The 19,875-nt window shown below is 42.1% G+C and overlaps 1 protein-coding gene across 1 annotated transcript; it reads left to right on the top strand.

The window, feature by feature from the left end:
• Positions 1-12,312: 12,312 nt before the first annotated feature.
• On the top strand, positions 12,313-19,564 carry LOC147635130 (uncharacterized). Its single transcript, XM_086803354.1, has 3 exons — positions 12,313-12,601; positions 12,696-12,834; positions 19,478-19,564. The coding sequence occupies exons 1-3, from the start codon at positions 12,345-12,347 to the stop codon at positions 19,562-19,564; spliced, it is 483 nt and encodes a 160-aa protein (XP_086659480.1). The 5' UTR covers positions 12,313-12,344.
• The last annotated feature ends 311 nt before the right edge of the window (positions 19,565-19,875 follow it).

Here is a 19,875-nt window from a genome sequence, read left to right as displayed (position 1 = left end):
GGAACATTTCATTCCAGTCTAGGGTGGTTATTACTGGTGTAGTTGACACCATGCTCTTTAGCTATTGGAATGCCTTTTGACACTCTAGAATCCATTCATACTTTTCATCTTTCTTGGTAAGTTCATACAATGGGTTAGCCACATGTGCTAAATATTTTAAAAATCCAGCATGCCACTTAACCTTACCAAGGAACCTTTCTAGTTGGCTTAATATTCTAAGGAGAAGACATCCTGGATATGGCCTCCACTTTAGCAGGATCTATGGCCAATCCTTGGGTTGACATAATGTGTCCTAATAGTGTTCTTGATCTCACTGCAAATGCACACTTGGCTGGATTTAGCGTAAGCCTTTATCTCTGCATCTCTACAAACACAGCCTCAAATGATAGCCTTGAGCCCTCTGGTTTTATGAAATCTGATTCTTTTTTCTCCTTTTGGACCTAGACTATTCACAGCTTCTAGCTCTTGGCACTCCTTTTCTTAGTCCAAATTGTGCTTGAAATCTGACACTCGCTCTTGCTCATGTGGGATTGTAGAAGTCTCCGCACTATCTTCCTGATCCGGGAACGGTGTGACACTCTCAATTGCGAGAGCATCCTAGAGTGTTTCTTGGAAGGCATTACTTTTCTTCATCCTTAGGTTCACAATGATGCAAAAGGCATGTCTGACTCCATTTTTGCTAGTTGGGTTGTGTGGTGGAAGGTTCTCTGCTGACTTGCCCAGAAAATCCCCTCCATGCTATGGATTCTCTGCATACCTATTTTAGGGATCTAATTCTAGCAAGATCAGATTGAGCAGGACCAAAATTTCTCTTTCAGAGTTTCCTTTGCCTAAAGGTGCAGAATGTTACTCAATGGAGACTTTTCTGCTTCATCGCAAAAGGAAATATTTCTGGCCTAGTTGCAATAAATAGAGGTTTCCCTCAATTGGAAGTTTTCCAGCAGAGTTGCTGTAGAGTTTCCCCAATAGGATCACCAGGTTTTTCTCGCTGATTTCCCTCTTGATGGAATGGCAAGACAACAATTTGAAGTAACAAACCAGTCAGGCAATGCCATGGGAGGCCAGTAGCCACCTGCCAGAGCTTTTGGATTGAACACCATCTCCAGAGTGGTCATGGGGACACTTAGAACACCGATCCACTTTAGAACTCCACACACTCACTTTGCTACATGACTCTCTCACTCTTCCTCTAGTGCACAGCATGTTTATTAAAATAGAGACATAGCACTCTTATTCAACACATTACAGAGAGTAACACAGACATAATGAATGGAAACATTGCTCTTTGTTTACTGGATTACTTATGGAATCATTGTAGGATCATTACAAAGAAATTGCTCGATAATACAGAGACTACTACTTCCTAAGGACTATGACCATGTTTGACTTCTCATTACTAGCAGTCAACTATTAGCTATGAGCTTTTAACAACGTGCAACCTCCTTACAGTAGTGATCAGCCACCCTTTTAACCTTTTTCTTCTAGATCTTGGCAACAACTATTCTGGTGGTTATAGTCTGCCACCTTCACACATGTAGTACCGAGGTGGTGCTCATGACGTGGGAAGTGGTCCGACTGTGCACTCTATCACCACTGAGCTGTTGGTTGGGTGCACTCCACAAAAGGTTGCATTTTTTTTCTTATCCTTCAACCCTTTAACATTCCAAGTCCATCCCCTAATCTTGCTTCCCTTATTCATTCTAAAGCAGTAGTAGGAACCATCTCTACTTCTAACCCTTCTTCCCCTCCACTAGTCTCTATCCTCGGCTCCCTAGCCCCCTATCTAAAGCTCCCTCCTCCATGTAGTATCCACTTGTTGCCAATTGAACCTCCCCATGGAGGAGGTCTCACTATCCTCCCCTAAAGGGCTAAAGGGATTAGAATATATAGGAGAACTAAGTCCTTCCAAAGACTTGCTTGCTTCCACCCCTTTCCCTCCCATTTTGAGTTGATTGTTTTTGACTTCATCTTTGATTTGTGTAAGATTCTTACTTCCTTTAGATCTATCCCTAATCCTACTCCATCCATGTTCTTCAGTTTATTTTTCTTCCATACTCATCTTCTCTTTTCCCTTGTCTCCTTTGTCAGCCTGAATAGTTGGGATTTCAACTTTGCTCCCCCCACTGAACCCTCTTCCTTATTCCCTTCTTCATTTATTACCATATTGTTAGTAGCAACCTCTGTGACCACTCCGACCGCCACCATCACCGCACCGATGCCTTCTGACATCTCCTACCCACCATCAGGTCCTTCGACTAGCAGATGCACTTACGATGTGCATGGCCAACTCTGAAGATGCTCTTGAGTGGTACACCCCTTCGTTCAATAGAGAGATATTCATTAAGTACTATCCAACTTTCCCGAGGGATGTGCATGGCCACCTCTTTGGCCAAGTATACTCATGGATGGAACACCCCTCTCCCTATCCCAAGGCAGGGTGAGATCCTCTTTGAGCACCATCTACCTTTTCCTGACGATAAGTGTGACATCTAAAGTGGAAGATCTTCCCTTTACACAACATGATGTGAATGGTTGGAACTTCGAGGAGGAGGACACTCAAGAAGGAGTTGGAGTTGTAAGAAGAGGGGGAAGGAGAAAAGGGGAGCACTCTCTCCTCAAGTTCATGAGTCTCTCTGCATTTTTGGAACACACAGTATTACTCTCTTGTGGTATTTTCTATCTCTGTGTGGTGTGAGTGAATGGTCTATGTGGATACTACAGTGCTAGGAGGTGGTCAAAGAGCATGGTAGACGGTGTGAAGCATAGGTCATACATGTCTAGCCAATGAGGTCAACCAAGCCTTGGCACAGGTATACTTCCCTAAGAGGATCCACACTCCCTTTCCCTAAACCATAGTGATTGTGTAGGTAGTCCACAAGTTCCCTAGCAAGAGGACCGGTGAAGTTATCCACAACTAAGACAAAACTTTGGTGATCACGGTGGGACTCTCCTAGAGGTCAAGGATAGTCTCAAAATTTTTCCTTTTCTTTTGTGGTGATTTTTTATCGTGGTGGTGAGAGGAGTGTTGTGTATGCCCCCAAAGACTAGAGCTTCGAGAGGTAATCCACCCCTTCGTTCTCCTCTTCAAACTAGTCATCATAGGGTTCTTCCTCATTCCCTTACACTTCCCTCAGCATCTTCCTCTTCTAACCCTATGGCGGCTCCACAAGGGCCAGAGCCATTGGCTACTATCCTTAGCCACGTGTAAGCTAAACTACCAACTGTCAAAGGTACCATCATTGAAGATGGGGAAGACCATGTGCAGCAGCAGTTCCTCACTATGTGTGACTCTAGAGGGCTCAACCTGAGATGATTCATGCTTGGTCTTGTTTCCTAACAACATTGGAAGAAAGTGCAGACCAGTGGTACAATCGATTCCTTGCCAACTACTTCGATCTCATTACTCAAGAGCTCAACAAACTATCCATGAAGGCGGGGGAGTCAGTGGCCCAACTTGTCACAAGAGCTAAAGTTTTGGTCACTCGGCTACCCCAAGATCCTGGAAACTACATGCTACAATAGTGGGTGCTTCGCACACTCCCTACTCAAACAGTGATGAAGATGAGAGAGACCTTTCCACCCCAAGCCACCCTACAAGACTTCCAAGACAGAGCTATACAACTAGAGAATGCTTGCCTCAGGCGAAGTGTAGTACCTTGGGGTCCCCACTTATCCCTGGCATGTCTTTGGCTCCTCCAATAGTTCCTCTGGCCCTGGCGGTAGCTTTTACATCTGCTTCCCTAGACGAGCTCACCAAGATCAGGAAGGAGCTTGAAGATTTCAAAAGGTCACAGCAAAAGAGGACGTGACCGTAGAGTGCTGAGGAAGGAGATCAAGCAGATCAAGGCCAAAGATACCAAGATGAGTCCATGGTGCTCGGCATGTAGTTAGCAAGCCATCTTCCAAGTGATTGTCCCACCAAGAAATATTACTCATTTTTCTCAAAGGCGGGCCATGAGGACAAGGAATGTTACTACCATGCAATAAGGGACTTTGACTTATGCAACAACAACTTAATAAAGGGGCCACTCTGCTTAATCTCTTTGTTACTCAAGACTACATGGTGACCCCAACTAGTAGTTCTTCAACTTCTGCCCAGGTCCCTAACCACCAACCAAAACCAACACCCTTATTGAACTATCAATCGGCAAGAATAGCTATCCCCCAATCCCAAGCTTATATTAACCCTGCCACCACTGGCCCCTCCTACTTAGCTCCCCCACATACACTTCCCTCCCCCATGGCTACTTATGTACCAACCCTTCAACCACCCTAGGCCACATCATCTCAATAGGGAGCTCAAGCAGCCACGGTAGCATACACCAATACCCCTCATCTTGGAGCAACACTAACTTACAACCCCCTACCTACGCAAATACAATATCAAGCAAGAACTCTCCCAACCTATAAGCCATACCTCCCAACCTATAAGCCATACCTCCCACCCATGCCAATCCCACAAACACCCCAAGACTATCAAAATCCACCCCCGGTGGTGGTCTATGTAGGCACCTCCTCTAGTATCTCCAGCCACTAACAGCACATATAAGGACCGGACTAACCAAAGGTTCCCCAATTGCCGTTCTCCCACAACAACCACATGCAAGTTCAATGCACTACACCAGAGGGCTCACCACCATGCACTACACCAGAGGGCTCACCACCATGCCTACATTGTCTATAGAGTCGAGACCATTACACTCGGGATTGTCCTAAAACCCCACTGATTAACCTAGTGGAAGTAGTGGTGCCATCTCCCAAGCCTGACACTCCAATAGTGGTGGCTATTGAGGATTGACCGCTTATCCCCAAGAAACCTATTGAGAGTCTCTGGTTATGCGCACAGCATACACCAAGCAAATACAAACTAGATGCAACACAAACAAATCCCACATGCTAGAGAAAACTACTTGACTGATTAACTAATGAAAGGAACGAAGACACCGAAGACTTAACAGATAACTCTACTGGACATAATACGTGAACACAAAATGAATATACAGAGACATAACTAGAAAAGCGTATATACAGAGAGAGAGAATAGAAGAACAGTCTTTCTTTATTCCAAAGAGAAAATATGATACAATTGGCAAAATCAGCCTTGTAAAGTTCAAGATACATCCTTTTATACTGCTTTCTGAAAAGATGCAGGGGGGAAGAGAGCTTGAGTTCTTGCAAGTACACACTCACAAAACCCTAATAGAGAACACACTCACAAAACCCTAATAGAGAACACACAAGGTGAGAGGCTGAAAATCTTCTTTTTCTTCACTCAACACTCAACACACCATATACAAAGATAAGAGTACACATAATATGAAAGGTACTCAACCAATACATACGAGGGTTCTCTATAGTGTGAACCCAACTAAAATGAGCTGGCGCTATAACTATGCCAGTCTCTAGAATGACTGTCACACAGCCTATCATCCCACTGGCCGCATATCACCCAAGATCTCACCAACCATGCTAGTGGTGTAAGTGTGGGGCCTATCCCCCAGGCGGGTCATCAGTGTCCACCGCCTCACTAGACGAGCTCAATATCTCAACACTCCCCCTCGAGCTCAACTCCATCTCATGTACACCAAGTGAAGCTCTGAATCTGCGGAGCTTCTCTGTACCCAATGCTTTGGTGAAGATGTCAGCTACCTGATCCTCTGTGCTGACATAAACAAGGTCAAGGTCTCCTGCCAAGACCTTCTCTCTGACGAAATGATAGTGGAGCTCTATATGCTTTGTGCGAGCATGAAAAACTGGGTTTCTGGCCAACTGTATACTGCTAATGTTGTCACAGAAAATGACAACTTGTCTATCCACTGATAGACCCAAATCTGCAAGTAGCTTTCTCAACCAAGCTACCTCACATGCTGCCATAGCAACTCCTCTGTACTCGGCCTCTGTACTGGATAGAGCAACCGTAGGTTGCTTCTTGCTGCTCCAAGTCACAGCAGCACTCCCCAAAGAAAATATGAAGCCACTAGTAGATCTTCTATCTGAGATACTACCAGTCCAATCAGCATCTGTGTACCCATGTACACATATCTCTATCCCACTCTCATAAAATAGTCCACAATGCAAAGTAGACCTCACATACCTCAGTATGCGTCTCAATGCATCCAAATGCGGTTTTCATGGAACCTGCATAAACTGACTCACCAACCCAACAACATAGCTCAAATCTGGTCTGGTGATCGTCATGTAGATCAAGCTTCCTACTATGCGCCTATACATAGTAGGATCCTCCAAGATCTCTCCTGAATCACTCAACTTGCCATTCTGATCCAATGGCACGGAAATAGGCTTACAGCCTGTCATACCATACTTGGACAACATGTCCAAGCCATACTGTCTCTGTAGTAATCCAATACCATGTGGTGACCTAATCACCTCAATGCCCAAGAAATATCTAAGCTCCCCCAGATCCTTCATCTCAAACTTTTGTCTAAGCAGGATCTTTACATCGAAGATCTCTGCATCATGGTCCCCCGTAATGATCAAGTCATCTACATAGATGACAACAAGCACAACCCCTCTATCACCATGTCTCACATACAGCGAGAAATCTGCATTGGCTACATGAAAGCCAATAGTGACAAGATATTCAGAAATCTTGTCAGACCATGCTATTGGTGCTTGTTTTAAGCCATACAAGGCTTTCTTCAACCTGCAAACATGCTCGGGGTGACCCACATCCTTATAACCAGGTGGCTGCAACATGCTCGGGGTGACCCACATCCTTATAACCAGGTGGCTGCAACATATACACCTCTTCCTGCAAATCCCCATGCAAGAATGCATTGCTTTGACCAATCTAGCCTTGTACCTGTTTATGCTTCCATCACTGTTATGTTTTACTTTGTACACCCACTTGCATCCAATGGCTTTCTTGCCTTCAGGCAATTGCACTAAATCCCAAGTCTCATTTCCATATAGTGCATCCATCTCCTCATCCATAGCTTTCTCCCAACAAACATTTCCAACAGCCTCATCAATGCATGTGGGCTCTACAAGCTGCACAACCTTTGCCATATATGCATAGTGATGTGCCACATAACCATCATAGGTAAACCTCTGCACAGGGTTTTTCACTCTCCCAGATCTTCGCAGCTTTTCATTCATTCCATAGCCTTCTTTACACCAGGTGTTCTCATAGAGCTGGGATCCCAAGCTCCTCATCAAGGCTCATATCTGAGCCACTAGACTCTCCATCAACATGAGAATGCCCTGCAGAAATGTCAGGCATACCAAGGGGCTCAACCACTTTCTCTTTTCCTTTATGTGATGTACTAATCACATTTGCAGGACTGGTATTATGACGCAGCCTGCCACTCCATGGTCTATCAACAGACCCACTAGATGAGGGCTCTCCTGGTCCACTCAAAGACTGTGATTGCTGACCTGCATTCTGTGCAACCACACTTCCACTCACATCAGCCCCAATAGCTTTTTTTCAGTAGCATACCAGCTACTCATCTCATCAAAGACAACATCCCTGCTTACCCTCAACTCACATGTAGCAGGGTTATAACATCTGTATCCCTTTTTCTCAAGGGAATATCCAATAAACACACATTTTTCAGCTTTTGGATCCAGCTTAGTTCTCAGCTCATCTGGCACATGCACATATGCAATGCATCCAAAGACTTTCAGATGAGACAAATCAGGTTTTCTGCCAGTAAACCTCTCCTCTGGAGTTACATCATGTATGGCTGCAGTTGGAGTCCTGTTCATGATGTATACTGCTATAGAAACAGCCTCAGCCCAATAGCTATGTGGCATATTCTTCTCTTCCATCAATGCTCGCGCAATCTCAGCAATGTGCCTGTTTTTTTGCTCAGCAACTCCATTTTGTTGTGGAGTGTATCTGCATGTAAACTGTCTCCGAATACCATTCTTCTTCAAAAATGTAGAGAACTCATTGGAGAAGTACTCTCCCCCTCCATCTGACCTTAGGCACTTTACATATTTCCCTGTTTGCTTTTTAACCAAAACTCTGAAATTCTGAAAGTGAGTGAACACCTCACTCTTCTCCTTCAGGAAATATACCCACACTTTCCTTGTGTGGTCTAGGGTCATTCTAAAGAACATAATGGATGGTAGGCTAGCCCTAGGGCCATTCTATATCACATTGTGCGCACTGAATAATGGCCCTAGGGCCATTCCATGCCCCCTTGTGCCAACAATTGGCGCATATTAGAATGGCCACAAGGGCCATTCCAAAGCTCACTATGCATGAAAGAACCATGGTGCATGTTAGAATGGCCCTAGGGCCATTCTATAACCCCCTTTGCCAAATATTGGTGCATGTTAGAATGGTCCTAGGGAAATTCTCTACACCTTGCATGCATAAAATATCAAGATTATGCATGGTAAAATGGCCTTGGAGACATTTTGGAAAGCACAATGAGATTTCGCATGGCTATAAAGCCATTCTACTATGCACAATGTGTTAGAAAGAATGTTCCTCTAGGACCATTATAAAGCACATTATAGATGGTATATTGGCCATAATGTCATTCTTTAGCACATTATAGATGGTATATTGGCCATAATGTCATTCTTTAGCACATTACAAATATATCTATGGCGGACAACCTCTCTATTAAAATGATCTTTTCCTTTTGCCATGGAAGATCATGTCCACCTAAAACCCTAGACAAACATTTAAAGAAGTAAACAATGGCTTCTCCATTGTTGCTCAATTGCCTATGGTAAATCAAAATCTTAGCACTGCCTAGATCATGAATATAATGAGCTAGGCTTGACATTTTGCCAAACCCAGCCGGCCTGCTTCCACTTGATCTCTGGAGGAATGTGTCATCCTCAATTATGTATCAAAAGATTGTAGTGAGACAATGATACATAACTACAAAACATTTAAACACAAGATAAAGTATTTGATTTGAAGTAATAATATCATACCCTCTCATTTTCATCAGCAACAAGAAGTTCATCTTTCCAAAGATTTATTCCTCTCCCCTCCAGTCCAGCCTCTTCTTTAAGTTTTTCCTTATGAAGTGCTGAGAGATTCATAGCTTCCTGGGTGAGCTGGAAGGCAGCTTCATCTGGCTCTTGGAAATTTTCAGCCTCTTTGAAACAAATAGTAAGGGCCTCTGCAGGATCAAAAGTTGTTTCCAAAGCTAGCAGTGAATGGTCATCCTCTATGCCAACCTCCTTGTCAAGCCTTGAAGCCTGGGCAATAAGGGAAATGGCATAGTCCTCCCTCAAATTGAACATACACTCTATATCATGGAGGAAAACATAATCTTTACCACCAATCAAGACACCTGGAAGCATGGGCACTGCATAGTTGCTGCTCTGAACATCAAAATCTTCAACTGGCTGTGCTGCCCTAAGAGTTTCAGTCCTCAGTTGAACAAGGTCAAGAGCAGCCACTTGCAGCCTCTCATCCTCGAGGTTGATATCTTCTTCCTGCTCTGCCATATCTGTTGCCATAGGAATATCCTCTTTTACCTCCGCTACAGATATATCTTCTTCTTCAGTCTCCTGCCCTTGCTCTTCTAGAGATTGCTGTTGAAAGACAATGTACATAAGGAATGCCATGTTTTCCTCGAGCACTCTACACTTTCTGGTGTGCAAGTTACAGCTGAATTTATATTCCTCAGGCAGGCTGTCAAACCTTCTATTCACATGGTACCTCAGCCTGTCAATGGAGACAATATGATTTAAATGCACAAAAACCTTTTCACCTTCCACAATCCTTCCTGCCTCTGTCAGTTGTTTGAAGGTATCCCAATGGTCTGAAAGGAAATCTCTGTGATGGTCCAAAAGAGAGCTCATAGTGAACTCCCTGTTGAAAATACTGTGGTATATGTGGAAGTTCCTCTCAGCCTTGCACTTGTGAAGAAAGTCAAATAGGAGCAAATCTGGAGATTTGTCCTCTTCTGGTTCCCTTTGTTTTGAAAGGGAAGACTCACCTTTCTGCTCTAGTCTCTTGCTTTTGCCTGAACCAAAATTTATATAACATGAATTCTATATGCTCACATATGCAATCAGATAATGTATAGGATATCACCAAACAACTCTCTTCATAAGCACACATGAATCACCTGGTGATTGCTGTGGTCTGAGTATAGCAACAGAAAAGTCCAGCTTCCTCTTGAAAGGAGGGGCCTGAGAATCAACTGTTCCAAAGCAAAAACCTGTCTCATCATCAAGAAAGACATCCCCATGGACATAGAAAGCAGAACAATGAGGAAACAGTAAAAACCAAAAGGGACACAAGAATTTGCAACAAAACGCGATAGGGATATCTCACAATGTTCAGGACAGTAAATGATACCAGGAGGAATTTCCCAGGGCAAAAGAGAGCAAAAGAAAGAGGAAAAAATAAAAACTAAAACAAATATCAGAATTTGCAGGAAAACGCGATTTGGAGCATTTGGAAAATGTAAAGCACTATAATCGCATTTTGTTGCAAAATTCTAAATCCTATTCATATCCATCTCTAATCAAATCCTAGGGTGATCTACTAGATTTCTAGGCACTGAGATTCAAGAATTCTACAGATGGAAGAAATATATATCAGAAAACATTGGAAAGGGTATAGATCTCTGACCTTTCTTTTCCTCTTCCATACTGTTGGAGTAGCCCTGGAGATTCTCCTGCTCTCTTCCAAACTTGAGCTGTAGCACTGGTAACCTGGAGATCTGGTAATGGTAGTAGTCTTCAGACAGGTTACAGAGTGGATAGAGTGTGTTGGGTAGGAAGTGATCAGAGTGGGAAAGAAAAGGATGATGGGAGGGTGCTGGCAGGGATGGAAGACGGGGAGGGAAAAGTGTTAATGGATCTAATTATGAAATCATGATTGGCACAATTTCCAAGGCAAAAAGTGACTTTCACACGTGTCAAATTTAAAATTCCAAAAGATCTGGGTGGGACCCACACGTGTTAAAAAACGACTATATTTCACACGTGTGGTATTTAATAACTCCTTTATTTCTATTTTGCAATAATCTACTCTCCTAACTCAGTTCTCTTGCTTCTCTACCTCCTACTCTACACCATCAGCATCCAGACCAGCAGCAGAGGTTCATCCCCAGCACAGGATACTCATCATCAGCACAGCACACTTGCAGATAGCTTCCAGGTTAGTAAGACAATCTATTTCCTTCTCTTCTTGTTTAATAGTATATTAGGGTAAGGAACTGATTGATGTGATGTAGGTTAGATATTATGATAAATATTATATACATTTTTTAGATTTTCTCCACTGCATGTAAAAGCAGGAAGACTTTTTATTTGGGCCTGTTGAGTGAGAGCTTGATCACTTCTTGATGTCTATAGGCTCAATCCATGTTCCACCAAGCTGCATACACACTGAAATGACTAAAGGCATGTTGAAGTATGCTGCCTCTAGAATTTGCAGCAAAACGCGAGGAGAGGGCTTTAGAAATCTCAAACAGCCCAAATCGCATTTTGTTGCAAATTTGAAAATGCTTCTTCATCCACCCATTTCATTGTAATTTTGTGACTTTCTAGGCTATTCAAGGCTGCATACTTCTTGCATAAACTCAATACATATTGTTTATAGTTGAAAAGACAGAGAATTCACTGTAGGGATGCAATAGCATGTTGTTTCAAGTATTTGCAGAAAAACGCGATGATGAGCTGTTAGAAATTTCAAATCATCATAATCGCGTTTTGTTACAAATTGTTCAATTTTGCTTTATCCAATTTGTCATCACCTTCTTTTATCATTCCATGTTCTCCATGGTTGTAATCTTTTTCTATTACTTTGTATGGACCTTTTCAGAGTGATGGCAAGAACCAAGGCAACTGCAAGGAGGTCTGGCAAGGGGCCAGGGCTTGCAGCAGCAGCAGCTGGGGCTGATGTCAAGGAAACTAGTGTGCCTCCAAAAGGAAGAGTCGCACATGGCAGGAAGGGGAAGCCAATGAGCATGCTGCAGCAAAAGTCCAAGAGGTTAAAACATTCTGCAAGTGTGCTAAAGGAGATCAGGAAACAACAAAAAGCTATAGGCTTTGCAATCCCCAAGGCACCTTTTCAGAGGCTAGTGAGAGAAATTTGTGATAGCTGGCACCTTGGTTTCAGGTGGAACAGGACTGCCATTCTTTCCTTACAGGAAATGGCAGAGGATTACTTGGAGAAGTACTTTGAAGATGCAATGCTTGTAGCAGCCCATGCTCACAGGGTAACTCTGATGGCCAAGGACTTCAACACATTGTCCAGAGTGAGGTGGAGGTATGACAAGCTGGTCCATCCTGTGGAATGGCAGGACATAAAAATGAGAGACATATTATTAATTCCACCTACAAGGAAATTGAAGGCAGACAAGGTGAAGGTTGTTGAAGTGACCCACTCAATGAGCACCAGAGGGAAAGCTGCTTATGAGGAGTCACTGAAGCAGCAAATAGAAGAATCCAAATCTGCTATAGATGTGGAGACTGTACAGATGGAGCTACAGATACAGAGAAGGTTGCAGGAGCTGGGCCCTAACATAGTTGTCCATATTGAAGATGATTTTTCAGAGAATAATTTTGACTTGACAAAAGCATGCTTGGCAGCATTGGCTCATAAGAATGAGTATTGCTCAGATACTATCATTCTTGCAATGCTCTAGTAAGTGTCTTTTATTTTACATTTGTTTGCAAAACAATCCTTATTGTACCTCCTCCCTTACACCTTACCTTAATTATTGTTTTGTCCAATGTAGCATGATGAGAAGCTGGCTGAACCATGCTGTACAGCATACAGTTTATATTATTGATCCTGCAATTTCCTTCAAGTTAAGAGATCCAAAGGAAACTCCCATGGATATTTCCAATTGGTTCAGACACTGTGATTTTGATCATGTTGATATTTTGCTACTTCCATACCATAACAAGTATGTGTGTGGCTGCTTCTTTTGGGATTTTCCTTCAAGATTGAGTACTCTTGTAGCCTTTGATTTCTTAATGCTTTTTTCCTTATGCAGTGACCACTGGAGCTTTGCTTCTATTGACATCCAGCAGAAGCAATGCTTTTTATTCAACTCTCTTAGAAACACACACAGAGAGGTGAAATTGTAAGTGGTTTGTGTGCTATTTTTAACTTTAAACTGCATTATTTGGATTTAATGCACACTAACTGAATTATATGTATTGCAGTTGTATTAGAAGACTTCTAGATGCATTGGATCAGTGTCCTCCTAATGTCAATCTTTTGGATTCAATAGAGCCAATAGATTTAGAGGTAGAAAGTTGTTCCCTCTACTGATGTCTATTTCATGCTGTGCCTTTGAACTTATTGAATAATTTTATTTTGTTCAGACATTAACAGTTTCTAACATATCTTTCCAACTATCCAGACACCACAACAAGATGATTCAAGTAGCTGTGGCTGGAGAGTGCTGATTAGTGCCAAATATATACTTTCAAGCTATTTTGAGATAGGACAGCCAGAGCTTGTAAGAAAAAATAATTTTCATTTAGCTTCAAAAAATTTGATATTGGTACAAAGTGTTCTAAATCATCATATCTCATTGCAGATGAGAGAAGATAGCTTTAACTCGAGCTATGTGTATAGTTTCAGAGCTGATATAATTTGGAAGTTTTTGAAGTATACCTTCCCTAAACCTATTGTACCAGCTACTGTCGAGTTGGGTGAGAGCTCTAAAGTCTGAGAAGGTGTCATACACCTTGATGACACAGATGATGCAGATGTGGTGCCACAAGAATAGGGACCTAGTGCTGATGAGGAGAAGCCACAAGAACAAGGACCTGCTACTGCTGATGTTATTGAGGAAATGATGGAGCAGCAGCAAATAGATGCTCCAGGGGCAATAGAGGAGACAATGGAGCAGCACCAAGAGACTGTACACGACAGGATGGAGTAGCAGAAAGTAGATTCTCCAAATAAAGATAATACGGTGAGCTTGGACCATGTAGAGCAGCCTCTAGATCAGCCTGTAGATAAATAGAAAATTGTTGTCAAGAATATGTTCTACATATATAATTAAACACTTCTGTACAGAATTTTATATTTCTGAATATAATACCTTTGTTTATGGAGTCTGTGTTATCTCAATTTTCAAATTTTCAATGTCTTTGCATTTTATTGATCTCTCTCTTCTTTTGAGCACCTGCAAAAAAGCAATATAAAACAATAGGGTAAAGTAAACTAATAGCAGTGCTTAATGAGACTAGGATAAGTCACATGGTATACCTTCTTATTGTTGTAGATAAATAAAAAGTCCTTTGAAATAGAACCTTCTGTCTCAAATAGAATGTCATTGCGCAATTGAGCTAGGGAGCAACATTGTCTTAATGTGATATTGACTAGCACATCACCATTCTCAACAACATCAATATCAAGAAGTTTATTTTCTGCACCAAAAGAATCTTCATCTTGATCCATTGGGACTAGTTTTGTACCTAGCATTCGACTGCGCTTATAATAAAAAGAAAAAATGAAATTTTGTGATGCAACCATGTACTTCAGTTGCATAGAAGGTTGGACAACCTCACAAAACACTGAACTACATGTCTTCTTATCCCAACCTTTATCCAAAAATTGTGGCATGCATGCCAGACTTGTTGCTTTAACTGTGAACATTGTTTTTGAAACCTTCACTGGAAAGGTATTAAACAAGTCTACAAAAACTGTGAGAGGCATGCATAAAGAAATTTTTATTATCCTTGTGGCAATATTGGGCCTTAGAGCTTTCTGTACTTCTTTGAAAAGCTTGGCTCTATATGCCTCTGTAACACTAAAATGTGGGAGAGGCCAATCCACTGAATTCCATGCTGGAAGGTCTTGTTTTCTTAACACACCATGTGTGTTTGCATTGTCCAGCAAAACTGATAAAAATGATCAGTAAAAAATATACCGGATTGAGCTAGCTCTGTTGCACATCGACCTTGGTATTGTTGTTCTCCTATATCGATCCATGCAAAACATCTATAAATCCCAGAATACAATCGATGTTTTGCCATGTCTCATACGATGAAGGGTATAAATCTGAAATAAAATAACACAAGAATATCAATAAGCAAAGAAAGAAAGCTTTGTCTTAAAAATCCATGCACCTCATAAAGAACAAAACCACAATAGAAAAATATACAATTAGGCCTGTGTTGCGGAAGATCATTTGGATAGTCTCGCAAGACAAGTTATTTATGCATGTACACATGCTGAATCAAAACTTCTTTCACCGATATCTTTCCTCTGGTGATTTTAAAATCTCGTACTCTTCCCTTCCATGATGCCAAGAAAATGTTTTTTGTCTGGGGTCTCTTTCTTTTACTAGGTTGCATGAGCACCCATGCTCCTTTCGAAACAGTAAACCTTTCCCAAGTTCCTTCCGTTTTGACTGTACTTGAATTCTCTACCGAAGAAATAGAAGAAGCAGGTCGACGGGGTAAGGATGTGTGGTATAATTCTGCCTTCATAGCATTATCATCCACAAAGCGTCTTCCACAAGAACGACCATAGTTTTTATTCACCATGGATACCATGAATCTGTAACCACAGCAAAGTAATGTAAACAAGATAACAAAGTGAAGTTTCAAGAAAGAGAAAGTGGGCAGACAGATAGTTGACAAGAAACATCTTACTCTAAGCCAAACAGGATCAAGGGAGCAGTTTTGGAAAAGAAGAGGTTGCTGCACAATGAGGCAGTGGTGTAGAATGGTAGACCTTTCGAAGGAAAGGCAGCACAACAATTCAAAGTTCAAAGGGAGGTGGAAGCGGGAAGGCCCTTGTCAGAGAAAATGTCAGACTAGATTCTATCTTCATGTCCAAAGATCTTGTGAGAATAAAAAACCAATCTCCACATTAATGTAGCACGCTTGTACCTACATAAAATATTGTTTCTTTTATCTATTTTCTTTTATTTTTGTGAATTTTCAACGTTACGTTGGCCCTCTGTTCATTGGTTGAGAGCTTATTTTTCCAAACCGTAAAAGGCCCCAAAATGAGCTCCCTTTTTCCCTAATGCATGCGAGGGTTGTAAAGAAGAATGACAACTAAACAAGCAGCAATCACATGGGTGCCGGAGATGGTGAAATGGTGACCTTAGGTAGCCTAAGCTGCTTGCAGAAAAGGAAGTGACTACAGCAAAGCCACGTGGCACTGAATATAGCAGAAAAGGAAGTGACTACAGCAAAGCCACGTGGCACTGAATATAGCAGAAAAGCAAGCGCACAACGGTGCAAGCAACTGCAGCAAAGCCAAGTGACACTAAATATAGCAGAAATGCAAGCATACAATGACGACTACAACAAAGTCACGTGGCATTGAACATAGCAAAAAAGCAAGTGCACAACGTAGTGAAAAAGCATGTGCACACTAAAGAAAGCAAAGCATGCAGGTATTAAAAAAAGCAAGCATACGCTAATCTCAATGTTCATCATCGTTTGGCCAATTACGAGCTTCCCTATGTTAGCGTGGAAGTCCTTGGTGTGAATAGCCCTACACACGAGCACTTTTCACCTTGTGCTGGTGGGTGGCAAGGGTTTTTCCCTGTGTTAGCCACATCAGCCCTAGGGCAAGGGCTATAGTTCTCTTGTACTCCATTCATTTCTTATCATTATCATTGAGTACTTTTCAGCATCGAGCTTGTTTGTCATTGTGTGTGCATGTGTGTCTGTGCGAGTGTGCATAGCATCTTCTCTCTCATCCAACATTGGTATCAGAGCCAAGGTTTACAGTCTCGGTTTCAGTCTCTTAGTTTTCGAGTCTGCGTGCATTTGACACTCGTGCCTCCTTGTTATGGGCTACCGTACCTCCCAAGAAGGAACTCCACACAAACACCAATGGGAGAAGCAATAGACAGAACAATCGTTGGGTATTTACCAATGCTTCGAGCTCGTGTCCCTTGAGGCTCCCCAAGCTCACTTTGAAAGCTCCACTCCTTCGAACACCACCTCCACGTTGTCAACACGAAGTTGCTCACACCACGTATGCAAGGTAACCACCTCTCGCATAGAAAAGGAACATGCACTAGAGTACTCTCTCTCTCTCTCTCTCTCTCTCTTAAGACAAAGCAAGAGCTCTCATAGCATAAAGGGGGATTGTGTCTTTCCATTATGAGAAATTACCTTATATACAACTAGCCCTTATTTACACTTGGGCACCCAAAACTTACTAACTAAGGCTTTGGGTGGCCAGTATCTCATAATGTACAACTTTTATAGTGCCTTAATATAACACTTATTAATGTCCTTAAATGGAGGAGTATATTTGTTAATCCAAAATGGGATTAACATCCCCCCTGCCTTATGTAGGTTCTGTCCTCAGAACCCATTACCAAGGTCTAAAGACATGGTCACCAAACTCATGCTTGTAGAAGTTGCGGCATGATTGAAGCTTTGTTAAGGTTTTTCTAAAAGCTGAGTGAGATGTACAGAACCCTGTGTCGACTATATCTTCAAAGGTTATATGCATGTAGCCTAGAAGACACCTTAGGCGAAGATAGTACAGCATCATTCCCCTTTCATTAGGCCCTGTGTTCATGTCGAAGAGGAGTTGCTCTGCATCAAAGCCATCATATTGTTCCTTTGGTTGATCGAGAAGCACAACAATCAACTTCAGAAACCTGACTGTTGCCATGATAGTGGGATCTGGAATACGACGCCACGCTCATATCCAGGCATCATTTGTTTCCTTTGTTGTGCTATATTTAAAAATGTTGCTGGTACAAACTGTGGGAAATTATAGCACACATGAGAATCCCTTTTCTTGGCATCATGGAACGGCAGTGAGATTAGCCTCCGCTTAATAGGCATATACAATGGATCAACCCTTTGGGTTGGTGGTGAACACTAGTACTGGTGGCTATACTCAGGAATTGTCAAGTACTCAATATACCACTCTAGCTGTATACCGAAATTCTCAATGTGGGGATTGGTATCATTTGTTATGATGGCGGTATAACCCCCTCTTGTGTGAATAGGATATGCCTTGCGCCACCTACGAAAATAGTAACTAATCATGAATGTAACAATTCTGATTTCGAGCAGGTCCGCTAATAATTGGGGGTTTGCCAGCTTTGTATGCTTTGCCACATTTTCCCACCATAAGGTACCTTCTCTTGCAATTGGTAAGAGTTCCTCCCAATCTAGCATTGGTGCATGGAGAGGATAGGGCACATAAGGTTGCCGCGTTGATGTCACTATAGAATAGGCGTTTGGCAAAGATCCTTTGGTTTGGTTCAACGGTGTGATTTGCATCAACACCTTGAACATTATCTTTGGCTTCAGTAAGGGGTTGCTTGCCTTGATAAGCCCTTCATATTCTGCTCACATGACAAGGAATCAAGAATATTGCTGTCAGTAAAGGCTCAACGTCATCTCTTGGTTGAATGGGACGTACCTCTTGAACGGCCTTGGGTGGAGACGGGTGGGGTGCTGGCATCTCTTCGGGGTCGAGAGAGTGTTAGTTGGGAGATCTAAAGGTATAAAAGGTCAATCGGCCTCAGTTTTATTAGTAGGAGTAACACTTGGAAAGGGGTGTAGTAATTTACTTAGCATAGAAGAGAACACATGATAGGTAGTAGGAATGGACGAGCCTTGTGTTTCTTCTTGGCCCTCACCTGAACTAGGGGGTGGCTGGGTGGGCTTGTTAATTTTCATGAACTCTTGAAGTTCTGTAAGATCTTCTATGGTAATATTAGGGTATTCTATATGTAATTTATCAAAGATATATATAGCACATTAGTCATCATGGTGGCCTCCAAATATTTATGTATATTGTGGTAAAGCTTTATAATACCAAACGGATGATAGTGGGTGGACTCTGAGAGATTTAAATGTTGGTGTGTATTATAAACCTCTAACCACCCACCATGACTAACGATCCACTGATAACTACGTGCAACCACCTTGTAGTTGGCCAGTGTTGTGGGTATATCATTTGGCATAAACAAGTCGAGTTTATCGACATTGTTATCCAAGATGTCAGATTGTTGTAACACCCAACACCAACTCTAGAGGTTAAGCACAATTGGATATAAGGGATAGAAAGCTGGATCCGTTAGTACTAAGTCACCCCTAAAGATACCCATAATGATAGTTGGATCGGCATCTCTCTTTGTATTTTGGCAAATTAGTGTTAAATCTCCTAAACTGAGGTCATCAATTAAGTTAATCTCATATTGAAGAAGGGAGAGGGTTAGTGTAGACAAAAACAAGGTTAATGTTTGAGGAGCAGCCCGAGGAGTTATCGGCACAACAAACCTATCTCCGAGGCTCGTTCAATGAGTAGTCTTAATTCATATGTAGGCTCTGTCCTTTCAATCCTTTGCCTTATTTCTAGCTAGCACTCTAATTCATGTATCCTTGAGTATTTTGTTGACCGAAGGTCAGATATAGTAGTCTCACATACCATGCGTGCAACATCCAACTCTTCAGATCTTCTTGTAGCCGCTTCTTATGCCCTTCTTGCTGACACTTCCAATGCATTAGCATCTTCAATCCTTTTTAGTTGTTCTTTGGCTAATAACTGGCTATTTCTCAGCTGCATGATCAAGCACTTGTTTGTGACTGGCTGGCATCTGATCTATTTCCAAAGATTTGGCAGTTTTTGACCTGGAACATTGCATGAGCCTCGTTGAGTTACTATGTATGTTGTTCTTCTTTTTCTCAAGAATTTGCCACCTCCTTTTAAAGCTACTCTTTAGCTTGTTCGACTTGCGCTTTCAGCTCTGTGTTTTCTTTGATCCTTTGCACTACGGTTTTGCTGAGCATTTGGTTGTTTCCTTCCAACACTTGGTATCTCATCTCTTGTTCTTCTGCGCCCTTCAAACTCTTGAGGATGACATCTCTATGTGTAGTGTCAGCTGCAGTCATTTTTTCCTTGAGCATTTGTACTTGGTCTAAAGCTTCTTACACTTGCTTCCAAAGAGAGTGGTATTC

The sequence above is a fragment of the Cibotium barometz genome, chromosome 10 (assembly GCF_041138505.1).
Source record: "Cibotium barometz isolate CiBa-2024 chromosome 10, ASM4113850v1, whole genome shotgun sequence".
Taxonomy (NCBI): domain Eukaryota; kingdom Viridiplantae; phylum Streptophyta; class Polypodiopsida; order Cyatheales; family Cibotiaceae; genus Cibotium; species Cibotium barometz.
Note: the sequence above shows the minus strand (reverse complement) of the source record. Positions and strands in the feature narration are given on the sequence as shown.

Bases quoted from the DNA above. Each gene is read 5' to 3' on its own strand.
- LOC147635130 (XM_086803354.1), top strand. From the start codon at position 12,345: ATGAGCACCAGAGGGAAAGCTGCTTATGAGGAGTCACTGAAGCAGCAA. The intron at 12,602-12,695 runs GTAAGTGTCTTT...TGTCCAATGTAG, and splicing joins ATCATTCTTGCAATGCTCTA to CATGATGAGAAGCTGGCTGA. The intron at 12,835-19,477 runs GTTGATATTTTG...GCTATTTCTCAG, and splicing joins GACACTGTGATTTTGATCAT to CTGCATGATCAAGCACTTGT.